This window comes from Oncorhynchus tshawytscha, linkage group LG17 (genome assembly GCF_018296145.1).
Source record: "Oncorhynchus tshawytscha isolate Ot180627B linkage group LG17, Otsh_v2.0, whole genome shotgun sequence".
In the NCBI taxonomy this organism is placed as follows: Eukaryota; Metazoa; Chordata; class Actinopteri; order Salmoniformes; family Salmonidae; genus Oncorhynchus; species Oncorhynchus tshawytscha.
Window position 1 is genome coordinate 1691833 of NC_056445.1, and position 26225 is coordinate 1718057.

General features: G+C 41.8%; 1 protein-coding gene across 5 annotated transcripts; it reads right to left on the reverse strand.

Moving 5' to 3' along the window:
* Window positions 1-1269: 1269 nt before the first annotated feature.
* Window positions 1270-20853, reverse strand: LOC112216694 (E3 ubiquitin-protein ligase rififylin). 5 transcript variants are annotated; one of them, XM_024376684.2, is made up of 7 exons: window positions 20537-20853; window positions 13638-13823; window positions 10984-11385; window positions 10678-10764; window positions 6505-6718; window positions 4724-4747; window positions 1270-4581 (listed from the first exon to the last, which is right to left on the reverse strand). In XM_024376684.2, the coding sequence occupies exons 2-7, from the start codon at window positions 13812-13814 to the stop codon at window positions 4400-4402; spliced, it is 1086 nt and encodes a 361-aa protein (XP_024232452.1). In that variant the 5' UTR covers window positions 13815-13823; window positions 20537-20853; the 3' UTR covers window positions 1270-4399. The 5 variants fall into 5 exon arrangements, with proteins under 5 accessions (XP_024232452.1, XP_024232451.1, XP_024232454.1 ...); XM_024376683.2 differs by having other exon boundaries at window positions 13638-13858; window positions 20537-20852; XM_024376686.2 differs by lacking the exon at window positions 20537-20853 and adding an exon at window positions 20348-20510.
* Between the last annotated feature and the right edge of the window lie 5372 nt (window positions 20854-26225).

Below are 26225 nucleotides of genomic sequence, written 5' to 3' on the forward strand. Positions count from 1 at the left end.
ATCGATACTATGCATGTCAGTCTCTCTTGGCTAAGAGTTGAGGAAAGACTGATTATATCACATCTTTTATAAGAAACCATGTTAAATTCCAAATTGTGTGCATAGTCAACTTACACACAGCACTGAAACACACACTTACCCCACCAGACATGCCACCAGTGGTCTTTTCACAGTCCCCAGGTCCAGAACAAATTCAAGGAAATGTACAGTACTATACAGAGCCATGTGGAACTCCCTTCCATCTCATATAGCGCAAGTGAACAGCAAACCTGGTTAAAAAAACAAAGCAACACCTCATGGCACAACGCCTCTCCCCCATGTGACCTACTTTTTGTGTGTATGTACACACACGCAGGTTAATTCTTTTAAATGTTTGTGAATTGTAAAGTCTTTTGTCTGTAATATACTACTTGTTATCGGACCCCAGTAAGTCTAGCTGTCGCCATTGGCATGTACCAGGATGTGGTTCACTCACTGTAACCTTGTATTCATTGCAAATTGAAAGTTTAGTATTTGTCCCTCTGTCCACAAAATTATTTGTCGTTAGACCAAATTGAGTGTTACATTTTGTGTTGAAAATGCATATACTTGTTTGAATGAGTGAAAATGAAACCAGTCGCTGTCTGTCAAATCAAACAAAATACTTAATGATGTATGGTTACTCTGGCATGTCCTTGAGGGGCATAATAATGTGCATGACGTACTTCAGATCTGTAATAATCAATTGTATATTCAAATATAAAAACGCTAAATCTAAGTTTGAATGCATTCCCAGAAAAAAAAGCATAGTTCAAACTGTGAAACACTGGGACTAAATAACTTATCCAAGACAAGTCCATTTGAAATACCTGATGGACTGCTTATGGAGCATCCAGCAACCTGCTCCACCCTCTCAAAGAGCACTACATTATAGTCAAGATCATTATAGGAATTTGAGATGTTCCCTTTTAAGTGAGGTGAATTCCTGGGATTCCATCTTACCTAACATGCGCACACCACACCCCTAGCCATCAGACTGGATAAACCAGTTACCACTATTCATAATTGAATCTACTGTGAAACTCTCTGGATAAATAATATGCCTCACATGAAGACAATGTGGAAATGTTTTTATCAGAAAAAATGTCAGAATAATGCAAACAAACGTATTAGGTAGTTTTTATACTTAAGAGTCTTTCAGAGATGTATCTAAGCAGTTTAGAAAATAGACTGTTTGGCTAAAATGCTGTTAAGAGATCCGGTGGAAAATAAAGACAACAGTCACATTGGTAAATTCAAGGTCCATAATTTCAATGGTATTTACAAATTCTTTATTTCGCAGTCGCTAGAAATGTAATCGAAACCTAAAAATCTAACAATGGTCAAGTAAATATATATTAAAACGCCTCATTTATCAGAAAGAAAAATAGGTCAAGTACACTTCCTTTCATCATACAATGCAGGTGTCCCAAATGGCACCCTATCCCCTATATAGTGCACTATATGGGGGATAGGGTAGAATTTGGCACACAAGGGCACCATCTCAATTCCAGACTTCTTACTTATTCAATACAAAGCTACATTTTTAAAATGTAGCTTAGTGCAATGTACACAGCTCTATCATCTCGACAATACACATTTTCCATCTAACCGAGCAAGCACACGATTTCACAAAGCTGCATTATTTTCAAAAGTACAGTGTGTGCTCACTGTCATGAGTAAAGGTGCTGGTTTTTGAAGGCCACTTATTAAGAGTCAAACAATCTTTCATTATGCTCAGCTGGGATGGGAGGGACTGGAGGTTTAGCACCGGAGTATGCAAAAACACTCAACTACCTGTCATTAATCGGAGAGTTATACTACCTATAGCTGATAATGGACAATGGATTGTTCAAGATACTTTCGCCATTGTTGAGCCTTTAGACTCATGCCAAACGGTTGCCAAGTTCCTCAACTCCACAATGATTTCATCCAGTTGAGCGCAGACTAGTTTAAATGAACCTCCTACTATGTAGTTGATACTTCAATTTTTTTAAATTATTTAACCTTTTACCATGTACATGTTTGTCTGTTGTTACATGCCTTTGTGTAAATCCCTTTGTGTACATTTTTTATAAAACGTTAATCAAATACAACCACCGACTGTTTCCACATTGCTGTCGCTCTAAGATGGAAACTCAGCGCGATGACGCATGTGCCAATTGAATCTCAAAAAGGAAACAGTCAGTTCTTGTATTTGGTTTTATTAAAAAGTATTCAGCAAACAATGAAAGGCATGCAACAGAGGACAAACATAGGTACACGGTAAGGGTTTAATGATTAAAAAAATTATCGACCTCATAGCAACTCGAAAGAGTGGGAGGTTAGTTTTAAAAAAACGATAGTCTCATTGTGGAGTTAAGGTACTTGGCTTGCGAAACGGATGAGATGTCTTTAAGAGCTTTAACTTTCATCTTGGGCAATGTCAAAGATCTGCTTGTGCTTTCGACAACTCATCTTTTATGTATGTGTGTCATGACAACGCATATAGTGCACAACTAGTGAATTATATGCTTTTGCACGACTAGATTTAGCTATACACCAGGCTATTCTGACATGGTTTATTTTGGTTTATTAAAAAAAATACAATAGCAAGTGTAAGGGCCTTTGGTCAATGTTGATGCTGAAAAATACAATGAGCAGTTGAGTATTGGAAGGATAAAGCACTTTTATATAGTTGGAATAGTGAAGGACCACTGATCCACATATTCTCTTCCACTGTCAGCATAAGTAGCCTGGTCCCCAGATCGGTTTGTGCTGTATAACCAAATCCTATGGTCGATGTCATGCAAAACCCTTGGTCGGAAGCCTCTGGTAGTAGTTCTGCCTTTGTGGTTTGTTGCGCTGGTCAGGACCTATCTGTCCCTCTTCACCTTCGCGGTCATCTCTCCTTGTGGTGTGTTGGTGTACGGCCCCCGTAGTGTCTTTCTACAAAGTATGCCAGATAGTGCCGTTTGCAGTGGAAAAAGGGCCTCTCCTTCAGGGAACTCTCGGTTTGACGTGACAATAACCATAGGAGTTGGCTATACAGCACAAACAGATCTGGGACCAGGCTAAAACGTAAGCACTAAAACTGCGTGTCCACCTGATTCTACAGCAGAGGGATTGAGTGAACATCTGCAGGCTTTGCTTCATTGATAAACAATGTATGCAGTGTCAATGGGTTGGCTTTTACACTATACCACCACAGGGGGTTCCTGCTTTGCTAAGCGCAGAGTAACGACAAGACACATAGGGAAATCCTATGGATGTGTTCTCAGCTCAACCACTAATGTAAATGCTTTCCCTTTTACTGGGGTTCAACTCTTAACAGTTACATCAATCTAATCCATTATTAAGAGCACTTGGTGCTTATATATACACTGAACAAAAATATAAGCGCAACATGTTTCGTGTTGGTCCCATGTTTCATGAGCTGATTAAAAGATCCCAGAAATCTTCTCTCAAATTGTGCGTATAAATTTGTTTACATCCCTGAGGGTGAGCATTTTTGCCTTTTTCAAGCTAATCCATCCACCTGACAGATGTGGCATATCAAGAAGCTGATTATACAGCATGATCAATACACAGGCGCACCTTGTGCTGGGGACAGTAAAAGGCCACTAACATTTGAGGAGTATTTCTGTCTGTAATAAAGCCCTTTGTAGGGACAAACTCATTCTGATTGGCTGGGCCTTGCTCTCCATCGGGTGGGCCTATGCCAACCCATGGCGGCGCCCCTTTACAGTAATTTGAAATCTATGGTTTAGGGCCCAATGAATTTATTTCAGTAGACCAATTTCTTTATATGAACTGTAACTCGGCAAAATCTTTGAAATTTTTGTGTTTATATGCAGGTCTCCAAAGGAAAAATAAATAAATATGGTATTGCCTGTTTAATACAGGCACTCTCTTATTCTAATAATAAGACATATCCTTATCAGCTTGGGATATGAACTATAGAAGTCCAGTCAATAACAGTAGGAAGTGCCCATGTCCAGTCATTGGGTTTGTGTGGTTTATCAAAGGGATAATGAGGTTCACCTCACCTGTTCGTCCCTCCAACAGGAGGAACCACTACTCAGGGTCTCAAGGGCCATCTGAGCAGTGGAGATCTGGAGGGAGAGGTGGTTAGTCTAGTCCCCTTAAACTCAACTCTGGATCTCAAAGCCAGTTCCACTGCTTTTTTAAATTGTTCCCCTCTAAATCTCAGACTGATTTAGACCTTGGACACCAGGTAGGTGCAATTAAGTATCAGGTAGAACAGAAAATCAGCTGGCTCCGGACCCCATAGGGTAAAGAGTTTAATACCCCTCGTCTAGTCTATGGGTGGTAAGGCCACAAGAAGGAAGTCCCTTGTTTATTTACGGGAGGTGGGGGTGGGGTTCCCAAGGCTTGGGTCTCAGGATCTAAAGACATGAACGGCCCGCACCACATACTGCCTGCAGACGGGGCACTCGTTCATCCGCTTGCCACACTTGGTGCAGGTGACCATGTGGCCACACTCCAGCAGGACACAGTCAATGGGAGAGTCCATGCAGATCTTACACAGGTTCTCCTCCTGGCCAGGGGTACCGCTGGGGTCTGGGAGAAAGAAACAAGGGACAAAACACCATTACACACACACCTATTTAAATATTAGCTTAACCAGAGAGAGCTATAATACCTATAGCTGATCATTGGGGAGCTTTGTATTGCATGAAGCACGGGGAGAAAAGAAACTCACCTGTGCCGTCATTTGTACTTGAAACTGGAGGGGAAAAAGGAAAAAAAGCATGTTAAAAATGTCCTTGAATGATGAAATTCATTTTTAAAAATGTAATAAAATAAGCAAGATATTAAAATTAAGAAATGACCAGTTGTTCAACTAGATGTGAACCTTAGTAACAGTAAAACATTTCATTCGAGAGGTATTTCATTTGTTGCATGTGTCTCTCAGTTTTGGGACACCTGTGAATATGGCGGAGGCGTGCGTGAACGAGCAAATCGAGGACTAAGGGAAGGCACTGGTTAGAGATTCAGCAACTGTTATTGACATTCATTCACTGTGGCGGGGACTGCATGTACTGAATGTCTTATGTGACATCCCCAAACGCAGTCTCATACCAGACCTCCGTTATTGAATTGTAATAGGGTCTCACCGTATTCCCTTGTTTGAGTACATTGTTTAGAGGACAATCTCTATTTTTAAAGCAAATTGCATGTTATAGAAGGGCCCATACACTCATTTTTTATACTTACCCCAACCAGAGAATCCCTTCTTCATCCTCGTTGTGCAGTACAGGGGCTTTGAAAACAAACAAAAGCTCCAGAAACACCCAAATACTTCATTTTAGAAACTGAAAATCTCTCAGTATATTGATGCAAGTCTTTAGATGTTGTACACATAAAATTGTATCATTCCAAACATTATCTGCAATGCTATATTCCACTTTGTTGCGACTCGAGTGATACCTCTCTGTCTATTCTAGCAGCAAGCTACACGGAAAATGGAACAGATGGATAGGGGAAACAGCTTGAGTCACACAAAACAGACATCTAATGACCTGCATCACTATACTGACCGCGTTGCTGTTTCTAAAAGGACGTACTTGGGTGTTTTTGGAGCATTTGTTCATGTTTTTCAGAGCCCCTAGTACTGCACAGCGAGGGTGAGGAAGTGAATCGCTGGTTGGGGTAAGTTTCTCAAAAACAAGTGAAATCTCAAAAAGTGCCTGGACCCTTCTATAACATTTATATCAAAAATATAGATTTGGTTGTAAAAAAGCTAACTTCTCCTTTAATTATCAGGTTTATCTGAGTGGCCAAGATGTTCGCTGACTGAGAAGGTATACCTCTACCATATCCACAAATTCACAACCAGCCCAGTGGCCTTGTGGTTAGAGTGTCCGCCCTGAGATTGGAAGGTTCAATCCCCGCCCGAGTCATAGGCTATAAAATTGACCCGATGTCTCTCTGCTTGGCACTCAGCATTTGGGAGAAGTATTTGGGTTAATTAAGGCCTAGTGATACACTAGCCTCCTGTCCAGGGGGTCTACTTGTACATTAAGCTGTCTCACACTAGAGACACAGGATCCTGCCCAATGGGCCATTCAGACATACAGTAGGTGTTATTCACTAATCGATTGGGCAAGTGTTGGTGGTCATACAGGTGTAAAATATCTCACAGGATTCAATTGGCTTAAACCTAGCTAAGTGAAAACAGTCCAAATAGGTGCCTCATTTTACTACAGTCCTCCTTTACATTTGAGTAATTTAGCAGACACTTATCCAGAACAAGTTACTATCTGGGGTGTATTTATTAGTGCAAGTAGCAAACCGTTTTCCAACAGAATTGATTTTCTTCAACAAAAACAAGAGTTATTTATTGGACAAATTCAGGTATGTTCCTCTCTGTTTCGTACTAGATCCCTCCAAGTTACGTCCTGTTTGATTCCCAGTTCAACAATGATGCCGGTAATGAAAACAACCATTTATCACAAATATTGCAGGTAAAACCTCCTTTACCCAGATGATTCTGGAGGTCCTTCTGGTCATGGTAGAGGCGGGTGACCCTCTCCATTAGCTCCCACTTTTCGCAACAGCCCTTGTAGTTGACGAAGTTACGGGCCAGGATCTCCTTGAGCTGCCGGACGCTGAGGGCCTCGATGTCCTCTGCCACGGCCAGGTCGGACAGCGACGCCCTGCGGCCTGGCACCAGCACCTCCTCTGTGTCTGAGGACTGAGCAACATTACAACAAATCAAGGTTGCGTTCAATAGGGAAACATGTTGTGGAACGTTCAGATTACATTGTGTTAAGTGCCTGTAAAACAGACATGCATTGATCTATAACTAACACGTGCATCTAAGAGTATGGGATCAAGTCAGCTCGATGACATTTTAACAGCAATGTTCAGTACGTTGCACCCGCCTGAACGGGCCCCAGTACTTGATGATTGGTATAACAGAACATCTGGTGAAAAAGGTTACAGAACGGAATGACACAAATGGTAGGCTATTTCTGATTTTCTAAGGTCAGACAAAAATCGTGAACAATCACATCACATTGACAGCCATCATGTATGAATGTCAGAATGATTGATTAAAGGGATCCACTAACTGGCAATAGGGCCCATATTCACAAAGTGCTGATCTAGTATCAGTTTAGCCTTTTACCCCTTTTTCATGATATCAACATTTGTAGTCTTCTCCCATCGCTGCAACTCCAGCACTTACTCGTGAGAGGCGAAGGTCGAGAGCCGTGCGTCCTCTGAAACACGACCCTGCCAAGCCGCACTGCTTCTTGACACACTGCTTGCTTAATCCGGAAGCCGGCCGCACCAATGTGTCGGAGGAAACACCGTAAAACTGGCGACCGTGTCAGCATGCATGCGCCTGGCCCACCACAAGAGTCGCTAGAGCGCGATAGCACAAGGACATCCTGGCCCGCCAAACCCTCACCTAACCCGGACAACACTGGGCCAATTTTGCGCCGCCTCATGTGTCTCCAGGACGCGGCCAGCTGCGAGACAGTTTGGGATCAGTGATGCCTCAAACACTGCGATGCAGTGCCTTAGACCGCTGCACCACTCAGGATGCCCCAGTTTTGCCCTTTTAGAACCTCATGAATAAGATTACATTGATGGGTGAAACTGATCCTAGATCAGCACTCCTGCTCTGAGACGCTTTATGAATACAGGGCTAGAACCTATAGCACAAGATTGATTATGGTTCTTTGAGATCTATCTCTAGGTCAACAAATAGTGTCATCGTGTGACAACACTAACTATCTTGTTTAGCTATCCCAACCCAAACTGTATTAAGAGGAACCGTGTCAGTCACATGGGGCTTTCACAGACAGTGCAGGGAATGACAACACGCCACATTACATGCCAAAGCTGATATCCATCAGTGGGGATAAGAATACATTACTGCTCAACTATAAGGGGAACATTCTGACAGACAGGTGAATAATGGGACACACCATGCAGACATGGGCAGCCAGCCATCAAACAATAAAACACGGCTTTACAATGGGACTCTGTCTGAGCACAAAGGCACTGGAAGGTCTAAAACAGTCACTAGCCGTATGTCCTACAGTATGATTAAACCAAGTATATTGAGTAGGCTTCTACACCAAAAAGTAAGCCAGTTTGACTCAAAAATAAACTCAAATCTATGTAGATACTGAATGCTCCTTTTCCTTTATTATCCTGGATAGTCACAAGGAATACTTTTTTTATATTGATAATTGTATTTTTCAACCAATCATTGAAAAATAGATATACAGTGCATTCAGCATTTGGAAAAAGCCCATCGATTTCTTCCACATTTCGTTACAGCCTTATTCTAAAATGGATTAAAATATTTTTTCCCCCTCATCAATCTACACACAATACCCAATGATGATAAAGCAAAAAGAGGGTTTTAGAAGTTTTTGCAAATGTATATCTACATATTTTTTTTAAAACGCAAACATCACAAGTATTCAGACCCTTTACTCAGTACTTTGTTGAAGCACTTTTGGCAGTGATTACAGCCTCAAGTCTTATTGGCTCTGGCTGGGCCACTCAAGGACATTTAGAGACTTGTCCCAAAGCCACTCCTGTGTTGTCTTGGCTGTGTGCTTAGGGTCATTGTCCTGTTGGGAGGGTGAACCGTCGCCCCAATTCTGAGGTTCTGAGCACACTGGAGCAGGTTTTCATCAAGGATCTCTCTGTACTTTGCTCTGTTCATCTTTCCCTCAATCCTGACTAGTCTCCCAGTCCCTCCCGCTGAAAAACATCCCCACAGTATGATGCTGCCACAACCATGCTTCACCGTAGTGCCAGGTTTCCTCCAGACATTGGTATTGGTATTCAGGTCAAAGAATTCAATCTTGCTTTCATCAGACCAGATAATCTTGTTTCTCATGGTCTGAGATTCTTTAGGTGCCTTTTGGCAAACTCCAAGTGGGCTGTAATGTGCCTTTTACTGTGGAGTGGCTTCCGTCTGGCAACTCTACCATAAAGGCCTGATTGGTGGAGTTCTGCAGAGATGGTTGTCCTTCTGGAAGGAACTGTGGAGCTCTGTCAGAGTGACTATCGGGTTCTCGGGTTCTTGGTCACCTCCCTGACCAAGGCCCTTCTCCCCTGATTGCTCAGTTTGGCCGGGCGACCAGCTCTAGGAAGGGTCTTGGTGGTTCCAAACATCTTCCATTTAAGAATGATGGAGGCCACTGTGTTCTTGGGGACGTTCAATGGTGTAGAAATGTTTTAGTACCTTCCCCAGATCTGTGCCTCGACACAATCCTGTCTCGGAGCTCTACGGACAATTCCTTCAACCTCATGGCTTGGTTTTCGATCTGACATGCTGTCAAATTTGGGACCTTGTATAGACAGGTGTGTGCCTTTCCAAAATCATGTCCAATATATTTAATTTACCACAGGTGAACTCCAATCAAGTTGTAGAAACATCTCAAGGATGATCAATGGAAACAGGATGGACCTGAGCTCAGTTTTGAGTCTTTTAGTAAAGGAATGAATACTTAAGTAACGTGTTTTTATTTTTTTAATACATTTGCAAACATTTTTAAAAACCTGTTTTCGCATTGTCATTATGGGGTATTGTGTGTAGATTGATGAGGGAAAAAATATAATTTAATACATTTTAGAATAAGGCTGTAACATAAGAAAATGTGAAAAAAGTCAAGGGGTCTGTGCAGATTTGCCAAAAAAGGTCAACTTGCTTAATTTAGTTAATATTTAACATAAGTCGTAGTAAAGAAACATGACCTTTTCTGAGAAGGCTAGCCTTAAGCGCTTCCTGCCAAAGCAGGTTATGGCCATCATAGTTAAAACACCTCTTGCATCAATGGAGGTCAAATCTGGTACATGTCATAGGCCTATTCCACAGAAGGTTTGCTCTCATTCTGTGTAGGGCACACATAACAACAAAAAACTATCTAGCAACCTAAGCAGGTTCTGGGACCCATCTGAGCTCAGGACCTGTATTCATGAAGTGTCTCAGAGTAGGAGCCAAGAAGTGTGAAATACTTAGGTTGTGAAGTGGCGAGATTCCTGACAGAGGTAAGCATAGGGCAGAAAGTAATTGACTAGGTCAACCAGAAAATCACATTTCTGACCAGAAAAGACACATTTCTAGATAAAGGGACCACCAGTCTTAGATTTAAACACTTCTACAAGGCATGTTTAATGTTGAGAGCCAAGTGTAAACCCCTCTGCGCTAGTGGATAATTATTAGTGTATATTTGCTCTTTTGTAAACATTTAAATATTTGGACACTATGATCGAATGAATCTATGGCAGTGCCCATGTCACTTGTTTTTGTCCTGCAGCCCTTGCCTACCAATAGAGGACCATAATGGAAACAAGACTCAGCTATTTTGGTACATGTATCTGTTGCTTGGTGTAACATTTTTATGCATTTTAACATCAAATAAAATCAAGTGCTGATCTAAAAATCAGCTATTGTTTTGTATTTTAGACTAATGAATCAGGGGGGAGCTGATCCTAGATCAGCACTCCTACGCTGAGATGCTTTATGAATACAGGCCCAGAACTAATGAGAGGAAGCCCATCGCTGCTATAGTAGTACCATGGCTAGGGCCAAGAGTTTTTCTTCACCATGTGACCCAACCAGGAACAACTCCTGGCCCTAACAATGGCAACGCTTTCAAGATCAGGGTCAGTCTGTAGTACCTGCAGCTCCTGCTCTCCCTGCAGCTCTGTATCTCCCTCAGTGTCCAGTGGCTCCTCAAGACCCGAGGACACCAACACAGACACGGTCTACGAGCAGAAACCCACCACACACCCAAAACACTACATTAGCGAGCTAGAGTTAGCCATACTCTAACTAGGAGAAGCCACACCGAAGGTTAGTTATCCATTCTCAAGCTATTGCTACGCAACACAAAAGGTGAGGTTATGGACAAAACTGTAAATTAATGGTTGACAGAAACAGGGGTAAGGGGTGGTATGGCGGGTTCTCCTGGGTTTGGGCCTCACCTGACTGTCCTCCTGAGTGGGTGGCGGCTGTGAAGGGGCATGGTCTGTGGAGGTGGATTCGGGGTGTGTAGAGGGTGTGGTGGTGGTGGGGTGTGCTGGAGGAGGAGTTGTCTCATGCTGGGTGGCGGTTTGGGTCAGAGGGTTTACGATTGGGCCAGAGAGTGACTGTGTCTGCTGTCCCAGGACCAGCTCCACCAGTTCCTCTTTCTCACGGCACATCTGCGTTGAGACCTTGTGCAGGTGGAGGTAGTCGCGCAGGTCCTTCACCTTCACCTTCATCAGCTCGGTGCGATCGAAAAGTGTGCCGTGGAACCGCTGGCAGGTGTGGCAAAGGCGTGGACGGGGCTCAAGCTGGGCCGAACACCTGCCGCAGTAGTTATTCTTGCAGTCCATGCAGACATGCTGCGGGGGAGAGGAGACCGTCACACAATGACTGTCAATCATGTGTCTGTTAGCTTATTTTCCCTCCCTGGCCGTAACAATTCAACTTTCACAAACCAGTACATTACTGCACCAGAAGAGTTCCTTTTAAAATTTGTCCCAGATTATGCTCCGACCTGACACTGACAACGTAATGCCTGTCATGACGTGGCCCTTTTTGGGTATAGATTTTGGCTTCCCCCTCTCTCACTCTCTCCTACACCCAGGTTCTGTTATCTCAGGTCGTAAATTCCTGGAGGAGACTCTCTCCCCTTGGCCATGCAGTATGGAGAGAGACCACAGAGTGAACAAACGATTTCACGTGGCAAAACTCCTAAATCCCCAAAATGGGAAAATGAAACAAAATGTCCACTTGTGAGAAGGTGGGAATGTTCCATAGACACTTAAAGAATGGGTATGATAAGTGTGTTTCATTTGGTGACCTCAGAGGACAGGAAACACACATAACTATATCTCTGAATATGTACATTTATCAATTATGGGGTTTGCATTTAATTATTGTATAAAATGAATGAGTAAAGATGAAACTATTTATGAAATTATGTAATATGATGTTAAACCTTGAATGTGAGAGAATTGTATTCCCTTTAAAGTTTAACTAAGTCATTGGCCCGCCCCCGTGAGCACAGACATGATCAGGCGACATGATCAGGCATCCTAAGAAAATCCTCTTAATACTGAGGAAATCCACAGTGTGAGCTGTGATTGCGAATAGTTGAGACCACGCGTACCTCGGTGGAAACTGAGGTGGCACAAGTTTGAATTTAGACTAAGCAAACCCACAGCGTGAGCTGTGATTGCGAATAGTTATTGAATTCCTAACCATACTACATGGGAGCATTGGCTACACAGCTGGAAATGGTTCAACTCTGAGACTATCGATCCCTACAGAATAAGAGTAAATCTTAGATACTAATTACTAGTCTGCAGCTAGAAATTACGTCAACCTGGGATGCAAAGACAGACAACTGCCGAAACATCTATGCTATGAGAACATTTTTGAATGGTACTCTGAAGTATCCATTCTAACCATGAAAGACTGATCTTCAGGAAAGCTGAGAGAGAGAGAGAGAAAGAGACAAGGATGAACTGACTCTCCAGCAGACGGACCGGATTCCAACAGAAAAGATCACAACACATGGGTGTAAATATATATATTGATTGCAGTTATTCCCAAATGAGTGAGCATTCATGTGCAAAGGATTAGCATTTCAACTAATATAATTATATTAGTACTGTGTGTAATGATCCCTCTGGTCTTTTCCGCTTCCACACCCAATTCCCTTTGTCCACCAAGCAATCATATCGGCTTGGCCCACTAGGGAATCTTCCCTATCATTTGTTAGTAACATATCTAATGTTTGTTTGCTTATGCATTTCTGTGATTATTTAGTTAGTTAGTAAATAAATGATTAAGCCAAATGGTATATGGATGATTTATAGTAAAGGCTGGGTTCGTGCAGATAACCAACAATTTAAGATGTTTGAAATGAGACGGACGGGAGGTAAATAATAATTAATTAATAAGAAGACTAATTGATCCGATATTGAAATATCTGAAGAGTTATATTAGGAAAATTATAACTTCGTAATCTGAAGATTTTCCTTGGTGCCCTGACTTCCTAGTTAATTACATTTACATGATTCGTTTTAATCATGTACTAATAATTTATTTGATAAAGTCTTCACTTTTAATGATGCCAAAGACATGACGCCTAGATATTGAAGACCAAGAAGCATATATGCTCTTCTTGTTCAAATTTTGCCCTGAGGGCGGTTCAGGTACAGAAAAGTACATAACCATTGCATTAGTTTTACCCTTTTCATGCATCCACCAGATAATGGAGGTATTGAAAGTTGTGGGAAAATCTAAGAGCTGGATACTCAAGAGTCAAGCCTTGAGGTCTGACGTATTGCTGGTTCTCTTTTCTCTGCAAGCTATCTATTCCGGTAGACTTCTAGTCATTGCGCTAACGCTAGTTAGTATGGGCTCACAGAACTACCTCTAATGTCATTCATACTGGACAGAGAGACATACAAATGCTATCAATGCGTTCACCTGACTCTTGGTAAGTATAAATTGCCAGAATCTTGCAAAATCCCTTTAATCAATGTTGATCAATTTCTAATTGGCCAGGTCTGAATCAACCACTGATTACAGAAGATGAAAAACCTGCAGTGCTATAGATCTCAAAGTCCGGGGTTTTAGGTACCTTTCTGGCTAGGGTGACGAAGCGGCTTCCACAGGCTTTGCACGTGTGGTCCGGGAGTGGGGGCGACGGGTAGTTGCTGTAGCCTGAGTTAGTATAGGCCTGGTGACGCGTGCGGCTGTTGCTCTCCTCCACCGTGGCAGTGTCCAAACATAACCAGTTACAGCAGGACGCCCACATGCTCCACACCTGGAAACACAACGACTCTTAGATGGGCTCCCCACCTGGACACACACACACACACACACACACACACACACACACACACGTGTTAAGCGTTAAGATGTATAGAGTGGGTTAGGGAAGACAGACCAGACTAAAGAGTTTTGGGGAGAAAAAGAAAAGAATAAGGAGTGTAGAGGTTTTGAATAGGTAAGATCATGAACAGAGTGAGTGAGTAGTGAGTGACTAAAGAGTCAGGGTATGTTTGAGTTGGACAAACTTGAGAGAAATTTGAAGGGCATGAGCCAGGGCTGGGGTGGTGCAGTGAAGAAAGAGCTGTAAGAGGGGTTGAAGAGCTAGGCTAGGCTAGGCTACAAGAAAAACAACTGAAGTGCTGATGTTACAGTGCAGTGGTGCGGCGGTATTATGTTGGGACGCCCAACGTCGTATAGGGCTCAATCAATGACACTGGAATTGTAATCGAAATGAGAGATCTACAGTGAATGGCGGTGGCCTCAAACTTTTGTCAGTAAGGAGACCAGGCAGCTGAATTTGGCTACCAGAAGTAGGGCTCCCATCATTAATTCAGAGCTTGTTCTCAGTCAGAGCTGCAGGAGCACAGGCTGGCAACACTGTTCTTGATGGAGTGACATCCTATCTCCCAAACATGAACAAAGGAAGCCAAACTGTAGTCTCCACTCCAGGGCCCATAAAATGTTATTTGTCACATGCCTCGTAAACAACAGGTGTCAACTACCAGTGAAATGCTTACTCACAGGCCCTTACAAACAACACAGAGAGAGAAAAAAATGGAGAAGTAATAGAAAAGTAAAACATGTAATAATAAATACACAATGAGTAACGATAACTTGGCTATATACATGGGGTACCTGTACTGAGTCAATGTGCATGGATATGAGGTAATTGAGGTAGATATGTACATATAACTAGGAATAAAGTGACAGATAAAACGGTAGCAGCATTGGTGAGGAGTCAAAAGTGCAAAAAGGGCCAATGTCGATTATCCGGGTAGCTAGTTGTTTAACTATTTAACTAACTGTTTAGCAGTTTTATGGCTTGGGGGTAGAAGCTGTTTAGGGTCCCGTAGGTTCCAGACTTTCCATGCAATAGCAGAGCGAATAGTCTATGACTAGGGTGGCTGGAGTCTGACAATTTTTTGGGGACTTCCTTTGACATTGCCTGGTATAGAGGTCCTGGATGGCAGGGAGCCTGGCCCGTGATGTACTGGGCCATACGCACTAGCCTCTGTAGAGCCTTGCGGTCGGATGCCAAGCAGTAGCCATACCAAGCGGTGATGCAGCCAGTCAAGATGCACTCAATAGCGCAGCTGTAAAACTTTGAGGATCTGAGGGCCCATGCCAAATCTTTTCAGCCCCTGGGGGCATTGTAGTTCCCTCTTCACAACTGTGTTGGTGTGTGTGGACCAAGATAGATCCTTAGTAATGTAGACACTACAGCCCAGTCGATGTGGATGGGGGTGTGCTTGGCCCTCCGTTTCCTGTAGTCCACAATCAGCTCCTTGGTCTTGCTGACATCGAGGGAGAGATTGTTGTCCTGGCAGTGTCTCTGACCTCCTCCCTTAAGACTGTCATCGTCATCAATGATCAGGTAACATGACATGGTAATCAAAACGTCACGCCAGGGTAAGCCTACACAAAACACAGCCTAAAAGATGTCAGGAAGTCCAAGATCCAGTTGCAGAGGGAGGTGTTCAGTCCCAGGGTACTTATTTTAGTGATGAGCTTGGAGGGCACTACGGTGTCGAATGCTGAGCAGTAGTCAATGAACAGCATTCTCACATAGTTGTTCCTCTTGTCCAAGTGGGATAGGGCAGTGTGGCGTGCAATAGAGATTGCATCATCTGTGGATCTGTTGGGGCGGTACGCAAATTGGGAGTGGGTGTAGGGGGTCTGGGATAAAGGTGTTGATGTGAGCCATGACCAGCCTTTCAAAGCATTTCATTGCAACAGTTGTGAGTGCTTCGGGGCGATAGTCATTTAGACAAGTTACCTTGGCGTTCAGCATGAGTGCTGATCTGGGATCAGGTCCCACTGTCCATGCAATATTTAAGCAATAAGGCCAGAGGAAGTGTGATATATGCCCAATATACCACAGCTAAGAGCTGTTCTTAGGCACGCTGCAACACAGTGTGCCTGGATACAGCAATTAGCCGTGGTATATTGGCCAAATACCACAAACCCCAGAGGTGCCGTACTGCTATTATCAACTGGTTAGCAACATAATTAGAACAGTTAAAAGTAATTTGTTGTCATACACGTAGTATACGGTCCGATATACCATGGCTTTCAGCCAATCAGGTCTGATATACCATGGCTTTCAGCCAATCAGCATTCAGGACGCGAACCACCTGTTTTATAATATTCATTTTGATCTAAAAGGTCAAACAGATCCTAGATCAGCACTCCTACTCTAAGACACTTTATAAACACATACAGACCCATACAGCATGTAAGGTGAGGTCTACTAGGCTTTGGCAACACCCTCAATCTCTAATGAATTTACGATAGGATTTATATGTTTTTTCTGAGGCGTAGGTCAGGGTAGCCCAAGATGGACCTTAACTAGGCTAAGTGTATGTTATTTTCAGGTAGACTGGCTCTGGCAGCCAAAACAGCCAAATACTCCATCTAAACATGAATGGCGCCGGGGAGTATGGCTAACATTTTATGCGCTCCTAACCAACTGTTATTTTGTTTTTTTTGCATTGTTTGTAACTTATTTTGTACATAATGTTTTTGCAACCGTCTCTTATGACCAAAAATAACTTCTGGACATCAAGAACAGCGATTACTCACCACGAACAGGTAGAAGCTTTTTCCTTTAACCTCTAATGACTCCCCATCCCGCATGAGGGAGCGTAATCATCGCCTGTCACTAATTAGCATAATGCAATGGACATAACTATTCCTAGAAAATATTCCTATTCATGAAAATCACAAATGAAATATATTGAGACACAGCTTAGCATTTTGTTAATCACCCTGTCATCTCAGATTTTCAAAATATGCTTTACAGCCAAAGCTAGACAAGAATTTGTGCAAGTTTATCGATAGCCTAGCATAGCATTTTGTCCAGCTAGCAGCAGGTAACTTGGTCACGGAAATCAGAAAAGCAATCAAATTAAATTGTTTACCTTTGATGAGCTTCGGATGTTTTCACTCACGAGACTCCCAGTTAGATAGCAAATGTTCCTTTTTTCCCAAAATATTATTTTTGTAAGCGAAATAGCTCCGTTTGTTCTTCACGTTTGGCTGAGAAATCGCCCGGAAATTGTAGTCACGAAAACGGCGAAAAATATTCAAAATTAGCTCCCTAATATCGACAGAAACATGGCAAACATTGTTTATAATCAATCCTCAAGGTGTTTTTCAAATATCTATTCGATAATATATCCATCGGGACAATTACTTTTTCAGTAGGACCGATTGGAGTAATGGCTACCTCTGTATTTTACACGAGAATCTCTCTGGGAGCATCAGGTGACCACGTGCGCAATGTAGCCGCTTACGGGTATTCTTCAACATAAATGCGTAAAACTACGTCACAATGCTGTAGACACCTTCGGGAATACGGAGAAAGAGTAATCTGGTTGATAGCCCATTCACTGCTCAATAGGGACGCATAGGAACGCAGCGGTTTCAAAACATGAGGAACTTCCGGATTGGATTTTTCTCAGGCTTTCTCCTGCAACATCAGTTCTGTTATACTCACAGACAATATTTTTACAGTTTTGGAAACCTTAGAGTGTTTTCTATCCTAAGCTGTCAATTATATGCATATTCTAGCATCTTGTCCTGACAAAATATTCTGTTTACTACGGGAATGTTTTTTTTTCTTCAAAAAATGAAAATACTGCCCCCTAGTCACAACAGGTTTTAATGAGTCCGACATGAAGGATATACTGCTTTCCCGGGAACAGGCTCAAATCCCAGTCATTTTTTGTGAAGAGAAGACAGAGAAAAAGGGGGTAAAGGTCAGGCTGCTTTCTGAGAATTCGTAGGCGAGCGAGTAAACCCCCACTAGCATCCGTTCTATTGGCCAACGTGCAATCATTGGAAACTAAAAATCAATGACTGTAATATCTTATGTTTGGCTGAATGACGACATGAATAACATACAGCTGTGGGGTTTTACACTGTATCGGCAGGATAGAACAGCAGCCTCTGGTAAGACCTGGGCTGGAGGTCTATGTATATTTATAAACAACAGCTGGTGCACAATATCTAAGGAAGTCTCAAGGTTTTGCTCGCCTGAGTTAGAGTATCTCATGATAAGCAGTAGACCACACTATCTACCTAGAGAGTTTTCATCTGTATTTTCCGTAGCTATCTACATACCATCACAGACCGATGCTGGCACTAAGACTCACTCAATGAGCTGTACACCGCCATAAGCAAACAGGAAAATGCTCATCCAGAGGAGGCGCTCCTAGTGGCCGGGGACTTTAATGCAGGGAAACTTAAATCTGTTTTACCTCATTTCTAAATGTTAAATGTGCTGGCAAAGCGTCAATACAGGACTAAGATTGAATCATACTACACCAGCACCGACACTCGCCGGATGTGGCAGGGCTTGCAAACTATTACAGACTACAAAGGGAAGCACAGGTGAGAGCTGCTCAGTGACACAAGCCTAGCAGATGAGCTAAATTACTTCCATTCTTGCTTCGAGGCAAGTAACACTGAAACATGCATGACAGCATCAGCTGTGCCGTACGAATGCGCGATCATGCCCTCCGCAGCTGATGTAAATAAGACCTTTAAACAGGTCAACATTCACAAGGCCGCAGGACAAGACAGATTATCAGGATATGTACTCCGAGCATGCGCTGACCAACTGGCAAGTGTCTTCACTGACATTTTCAACCTCTCCCTGTCTGAGTCTGCAATACCAACATGTTTCAAGCAGACCACCATAGACCAACATAGGTTGTTATGAAAACTTGAAATCAGCCCTAATTAATAGGCCATGACGATTAATTGGTCGACCTCTAGCCAGGATAACAACCTCTCCCTCAACGTGATCAAGACAAAGGAGATGATTGTGGACTACAGGAAAAGGAGGACCGAGCACACCCCCATTCTCATCGACGGGGCTGTAGTGGAGCAGGTTGAGAGCTTCAAGTTCCTTGGTGTCCATTTCACCAACAAACTAACATGGTCTAAGCACACCAAAACAGTCGTGAAGAGGGCACGACCAAACCTATTCCCCCTCAGGAGACTGAAAAGATTTGGCATGGGTCCTCAGACCCTCAAAAGGTTCTGCAGCTGCACCATCCAGAACATATGACTGGTTGCATAACTGCCTGGTATGGCAACTGCTTGGACTCTGACCGCAAGGCACTACAGAGGGTATTGCGTACGGCCCAGTACATCACTGGGGGGCTTCTAAACAGCTTCTACCCCCAAGCCATAAGACTCCTGAACAGATAATCAAATGGCTACCCAGACTATTTCCTTTGCCCCCCTTTACTCAACTGCCACTCTCTGTTATTATCTATGCATAGTCACTTTAATAACTCTACCTACATGTCCATATTACCTCAATTACCCCGCACATTGACTCTGTACCAGTACCCCCTGTGGATAGCCTTGCTATTATTATTTTACTACTGCTCTTTATTTATGTGTTACTTGTATTTCTTTAAACTGCATTGTTGGTTAAGGGATTGTAAGTTAGACCTTACAGTGAAATGCTTACCTGTTGTATTTGGCGCATGTAACAAATACAATTTGATTTGACTCTCATTTGCAATACAGTTCTCGTGACATTAAGCCCAATTACTTTCATATCACATCAAAATAATTACACAGACGCAAAATAGACACACTGTAATTTGTTTTAACCGGCTTTATCACAGTTGATTTAGTTTTCAGTGACTATTAGGTATCGAGAATACCATACATGTGTAAACACAGGTAGTCCCTCTTTCTTCCAAACACGCGCTATAACGCGGATATATGGCGGTGTGGGAACACTAACCATATAAAAAAAAGGTGTAACGTTTTTAAAAAACATTTTCTCGCTGATATGAACGATAAGACCGAGCGTCGGGGCTCTTAACAAAACCCCGCAAGGTAGAAGACGCTTCGACCAACGACTAGTGTAATGTAATGCAACTTCGAGTTAGAAGTAGACTTCTCACAAATCCACACAGCCAGTTTGTCTCAACAGTCACAGTTCACACTACAATATGCTTTACGTATACAGTTCAAATACCTAGTCAGTTAGGTTCACTGGACACTTTAATTACACTGTCAGAAAAAATTACAGGGTCTCAAGGTCCAAAATAAAAGGCATAACGTTACAGTAATACGGTCCAAAATCAAAACCAATATAGCCACCCATATGTAGTTAACGTTAGCCACGACACTCAGAACGTGGCACATAACTAAAACACTCAAAACAGTGGTGGGGATGTCCCCGTACATATGGACACGCCGTCATCTTCGCAAGTAAATATTCAGCAAAACCGGAAAAAAGCAGACTCGAAATCAATGTAACGTTACCTATTCATCTGATGTTGTCAACACTTTGGTTCACTGCCTTGCGTTAGCAATACATTTGAGCTGTACAGATACTAGCGAACGCATAACCTTTGCCCATAATAGCTGGCTAGCAAACTTAACGTTAGTAGCTAGCCAGCTGCTGCTAACTGGAAGTCTTTATCGAGTGGAAATGATCAACATTATAGCTACCTGGTTCAGGTAGCCCGGGGTCGTAAGCGCCTGCTAGAAGCAGCTGGCATGTAGCTCGCTAGCGGTTGGATGACTTTTGTGGAGCTAATGTTCCCCGACATTCACACAATTACAAGGATTAACTCCCAAATTCGTTGAAGTGAAACAGGAAGAAAGTGCTTCTAGCCAGTGATAACAACCTCTCCCTCAACGTGATCAAGACAAAGGAGATGATTGTGGACTACAGGAAAAGGAGGACCGAGCACACCCCCTAGCCGGACAGTTTCAATAGCGGTTGTGGGTGCACGTACATTTCGAATCATTGCTAGTTGAAGAGGTTGAATGCATACACACGCATGAAAGTTTTTTAATCAGTTTTGCATTTTATTTCCAAGGAAGTGGCGTCCTCTGGTGGACACGAATAAAACGATGGGGAATAATTATTAAAGCGTCCCCAACAACTTCAATGTATTACATGCTATCAATTACATTGCAAATCAACATCAAACCTCGTAAACCAATTTGTTTATCCGGAATGTATCTGCCACTATTTGATTGTAGCAGTAAAACATAGAACTGTAAAGGATGATTATGACATGTATATCGCCATCATACGCACTGTATGATAGCGATATACATGTGATAATCATCCTTTACAGTTCATTAAGTATTCATACCCCTTGACTTATTCCTTCCATATTTTATTTTTACAGCCTGAATTCAACATTTATTAAATTGATTTGTTTCTCCTCATCTACACACAATACCCCATAATGACAAAGTGAAAACATGTTTTGAGAAATTTTAGCATTTACCAAAATATCTAATTTATTTAAGTATTCACACGCCCTGAGTCAATACTTTGTAGAAGCATCTTTGGCAGCGATTACAGCTGTGAATCTTTCTGGGTAAATCTCTAAGAGCTTTACACACTTTACAACATGTGCCTATTATTATTTTCAAAATTCTTCAAGCTCTGTCAAATTGGTTGTTGATCATTACTAGACAACCATTTTGAGGTCTTGCCATAGATTGTCAAGTAGATTTAAGTCAAATCTATTACTTGGCCACATTTACTGTCACCTTGGTAAGCACCTCCAGTGTAGATTTGGCCTTGTGTTTTAGGTTATTGTTCTGCTGAAGGTGAATTCATCTCCCAGTGTCTGGTGGAAAGCTGACTGAACCAGGATTTCCGTTAGGATTTGGCCTGTGCTTAGCTCCATTCCGCTTATTTTTTATCCTGAAAAACTCCCCTGTCCTTTACAATTGTAAGCATACCCGTAACATGATGCAACCACCATTATTCTGGGAAATATTGAGAGTGGTAATGGAGAGAGGTATTTTCCCCCAAACATATATTTGTATTCAGGTCAAAAAGTTAATGCTTTGCCACATTTTCTACAGTATTGCTTTAGTGCCTGGTTGCAAACAGGATGCATGTTTTGGATGTCACAAAGTGCTTCTACATCTGCATTACTTGCTGTTTGGGGTTTTAAGCTGGCTTTCTGTATAAGCACTTTGTGACATCTCTTGTAAAAAGGGCTTTATAAATATAATTGATTGATTTGGAATATTTTGTATTCTGTACATGCTTCCTTCTTTTCACTGTCAAGTAGGTTAGTATTTTGGAGTAACTACAATGTTGTTGATCACATCCTCAGTTTTTCTCCTATCACAGCCATTAAACTTTGTAACTGTTTTAAAGTCACCATTGGGCTCATGGTGAAATCACTGAGTGGTTTCCTTCCTCTCTGGCAATGGAGTTAGGAAGGACGCCTGTATATTTGTAGTTACTGGGTGTATAATTAATAGCTTCATGCTCAAGGGGATATTCAATGTCTGCTTTTTAAATGTTTTACCCATCTACCAATACTGTAGGTGCCTTTCCCTGCCCGACTGAGGGACGTTACAGATAATTGTATGTGGGGTACTGAGATGAGGTAGTCATTCAACAATCATGTTAAACACTATTGCACACAGAGTAAGTCCATGCAAACTTTTGTGACTTGTTTAAGCACATTTTTACTCCTGAAATTTAGGCTTGCCATAACAAAGGGGTTGAATACTTATTGACTCAAGACACTTCAGCTTTTCATTTTTTATTAATTTGTCAAATTTGAGAAACATAATTCCACTTTGACATTGTGTGTAGCCAATGACAAAACCTCTCAATTTAATCCGCTTTAAATGAATTCTGTAAACACAACAAAATGTGGAGGAAAAAGTCAAGGGGTGTGAATACTTTCTGAAGGCACTGTATGCAGTGTTTCTAAGTGACCCTGAACGTATATGTGTGGTCTGGATAGTTTTCCCCTTGATCTCCTATGTCACCACAGTTGGAGAGTTGGTGGTGACTTTTCTCCAACTGCAAAGGGGGATAAACCGATTGGTGTATAAGTCATCATAGCCAACTATAACAGAGGATGTCAATGTACTGAACATAATTTGGCTGCAAGCACTCACCCTCTTTCACATTCTCACCCGCTTTCACATTCTCTATTTGGCTTGCTTTTGTGTCAGGAATTCTGAGTTGGTGTAAACTATGAAGTAAAAGAGAGATGGTTTCTAAGATATTTATGGTCTATCTATTGTTTAGATAAACCTTGTTTCCAATATTTATTAAGGGTCATTGTTAAATTGCTTCATTACTGCCATGAATATCACGGAAACACTGTAAAAAAGGTATAGTATTCTCAGTAAATCAGGTGATGCAACCGTGAGTAATGTTGAGTATGACGCCCTAAAATGTAAGCCTAATGCAAGGAGGGTTACTAGATACCCCAGCCTTCAATACCCATAGCAACTACGTGAGATAATTAAAAAGCAAAACTTCTGATGGAGTAAAATAAAATGTGTAGAAAATAAAGAAAAACTCAAAAACCATGGCACAGTTTAGTCATGTTTCTTATAGCATGAATACAAAAGGTATCTTGTGCCAAGTTTGAGTACACTGAATTCAAAGTAATACAAACTCTCATCCATTTGTATATTGGTTACGTGTTAATTTAAGACATCTCATTAATTGAAAATATCCTGAACCAACTGGTCAAACCCTCCACTGACACAGACATTAACCACAGTCAAAGTGAAAAGCTGATCAGTGCTGACATTTCCATGATTTATCTGGATCCTGACAGATTGTGGTTGGGTGAACACGCGGTAAAGTCGCATATACAGTTGAAGTCGGAAGTTTACATACCCTTTAGTCAAATTCATTTAAACTCAGTTTATCACAATTCCTGACATTTAATCATAGTAAAAATTCCCTGTCTTAGGTCAGTTAGGATCACCACTTTATTTTAAGAATATGAAATGACAGAATAATTGTAGAGATAATTATTTTTTAAGCTTTTGTTTTATTCATCACATTCTCAGTGGGTAAGAAGTTTACATACATTTAGTATTTGGTAGCATTGCCTTTAAATTGTTTAACTTGGGTCAAATGTTTTGGGGAGCCTTCCACAAGCTTCCCACAATAAGTTCGGTGAATTTTTGCCCATTCCCCCTGACAAAGCTGTTATAACTGAGTCAGGTTTGTAGGCCTCCTTGATTGCACAAGCTTTCTCAGTTCTGCCCACAAATTCTTTATAGGATTGAGGTCAGGGTTTTGTGATGGCCACTCCAATACCTTGACTTTGTTGTCCTTAAGCCATTTTGCCACAACTTTGGAAGTATGCTTGGGGTCATTGTCCATTTGGAAGACCCATTTGCGACCAATCTTTAACTTCCTGACTGAGGTCTTGAGTTGTTGCTTCAATATATCCATATCATTTTCCTGTCTCATGATGCCATCTATTTTGTGAAGTGCACCAGTCCCTCCTGCAGCAAAGCACCCCCACAACATGATGCTGCCACCCCCTTGCTTCACGGTTGGGATGGTGTTCTTTGGCTTGCAAGCCTCCCCCTTTTTCCTCCAAACATAACAATGGTCATTATGGCCAAACAGTTCTATTTTTGTTTCATCAGACCAGGACATATCTCCAAAAAGTACAAAATTTGCACCCATGTGCAGTTGCAAACCGTAATCTGGCTTTTTTATGGCGGTTTTGGAGTAGTGGCTTCTTCCTTGCTTAGCGGCCTTTCAGGATACGTTGATAAAGGACTCGTTTTACTGTGGATATATACTTTTGTACCGGTTTACTCCAGCATCTTCACATGGTCCTTCGCTGTTGTTCTGGGATTGATTTGCACTTTTCGCACTAAAGTGCGTTCATCTCTAGGAGACAGAACATGTCTCCTTCCTGAGTGGTATGACGGCTGCGTGGTACCATGGTGTTTATACTTGCGTGCTATTGTTTGTACAGATGAACGTGGTACCTTCAGGAGTTTGGAAATTGCTCCCAAGGATGAACCAGACTTGTGGAGGTCTACAATGTTTTTCCTGAGGTCTTGGCTGATTTCTTTCGATTTTCCCATGATGTCAAGCAAAGAGTCACTGAGTTTGAAGGTAGGCCTTGAAATACATCCACAGGTAAACCTCCAATTGACTCAAATGATGTCAATTAGCCTATCAGAAGCTTCTAAAGCCATGATGGAATTTTCTGGAATTTTCCAAGCTGTTTAAAGGCACAGTCAACTTAGTCTATGTAAACTTCTGACCCACTGGAATTGTGATACAGTGAATTATAAGTGAAATAATCTGTCTGTAAACAATTGTTGGAAAAATGACTTGTGTCATGCACAAAGTAGATGTCCTAACCGACTTTCCAAAACGATAGTTTGTTAACAAGAAATTTGTGGAGTGGTTGAAAAGCGAGTTTTAATGACTCCAACCTAAATGTATGTAAACTTCCGACTTCAACTGTATGCCTCTATCCATGTCTGTTGATATGAAATAGGAAAACATTCCAGGCATTGTGTTTTGAAATTGAATAAAACCGATCCATTCAACAGCCCTGAATATAGGCTCGGCATTGTCAATAGTAGAGGAAAACCTTTAAAGAAGGTAAGCTTGACCTCCTTTCATCATCCGCCGTTGATGGAAACCCCCTGGAATAGACAAATACATGCATTTTATAGGCATTTGAAAGCCACTGCTATTTAACAGAGAACAGATCAGTTCCTAAAATATTTTACATATCGGTGTGTAAAATAAATGGGGACAGAAAAGTAGATATTTCTTGAGTTAAATAAAGTGAATACTAGTTTGGGTGAGGGCAGTGCATAGGTGATTCCACGAAGTCCAGACACTGTGAGAAGAAGAGTGTAGCTTAGAACCCTTGCTCACCAGTTACAGAGATCCGTATCTATCAGTATTAGCAGCCACCTGGTACCTGTATCATGACACCATCAGAAGTGGTATATACAGTGCCTTGCGAAAGTATTCGGCCCCCTTGAACTTTGCGACCTTTTGCCACATTTCAGGCTTCAAACATAAAGATATAAAACTGTATTTTTTTGTGAAAAATCAACAACAAGTGGGACACATTCATGAAGTGGAATGACATTTATTGGATATTTCAAACTTTTTTAACAAATCAAAAACTGAAAAATTGGGCATGCAAAATTATTCAGCCCCCTTAAGTTAATACTTTGTAGCGCCACCTTTTGCTGCGATTACAGCTGTAAGTCGCTTGGGGTATGTCTCTATCAGTTTTGCACATCGAGAGACTGACATTTTTTCCCATTCCTCCTTGCAAAACAGCTCGAGCTCAGTGAGGTTGGATGGAGAGCATTTGTGAACAGCAGTTTTCAGTTCTTTCCACAGATT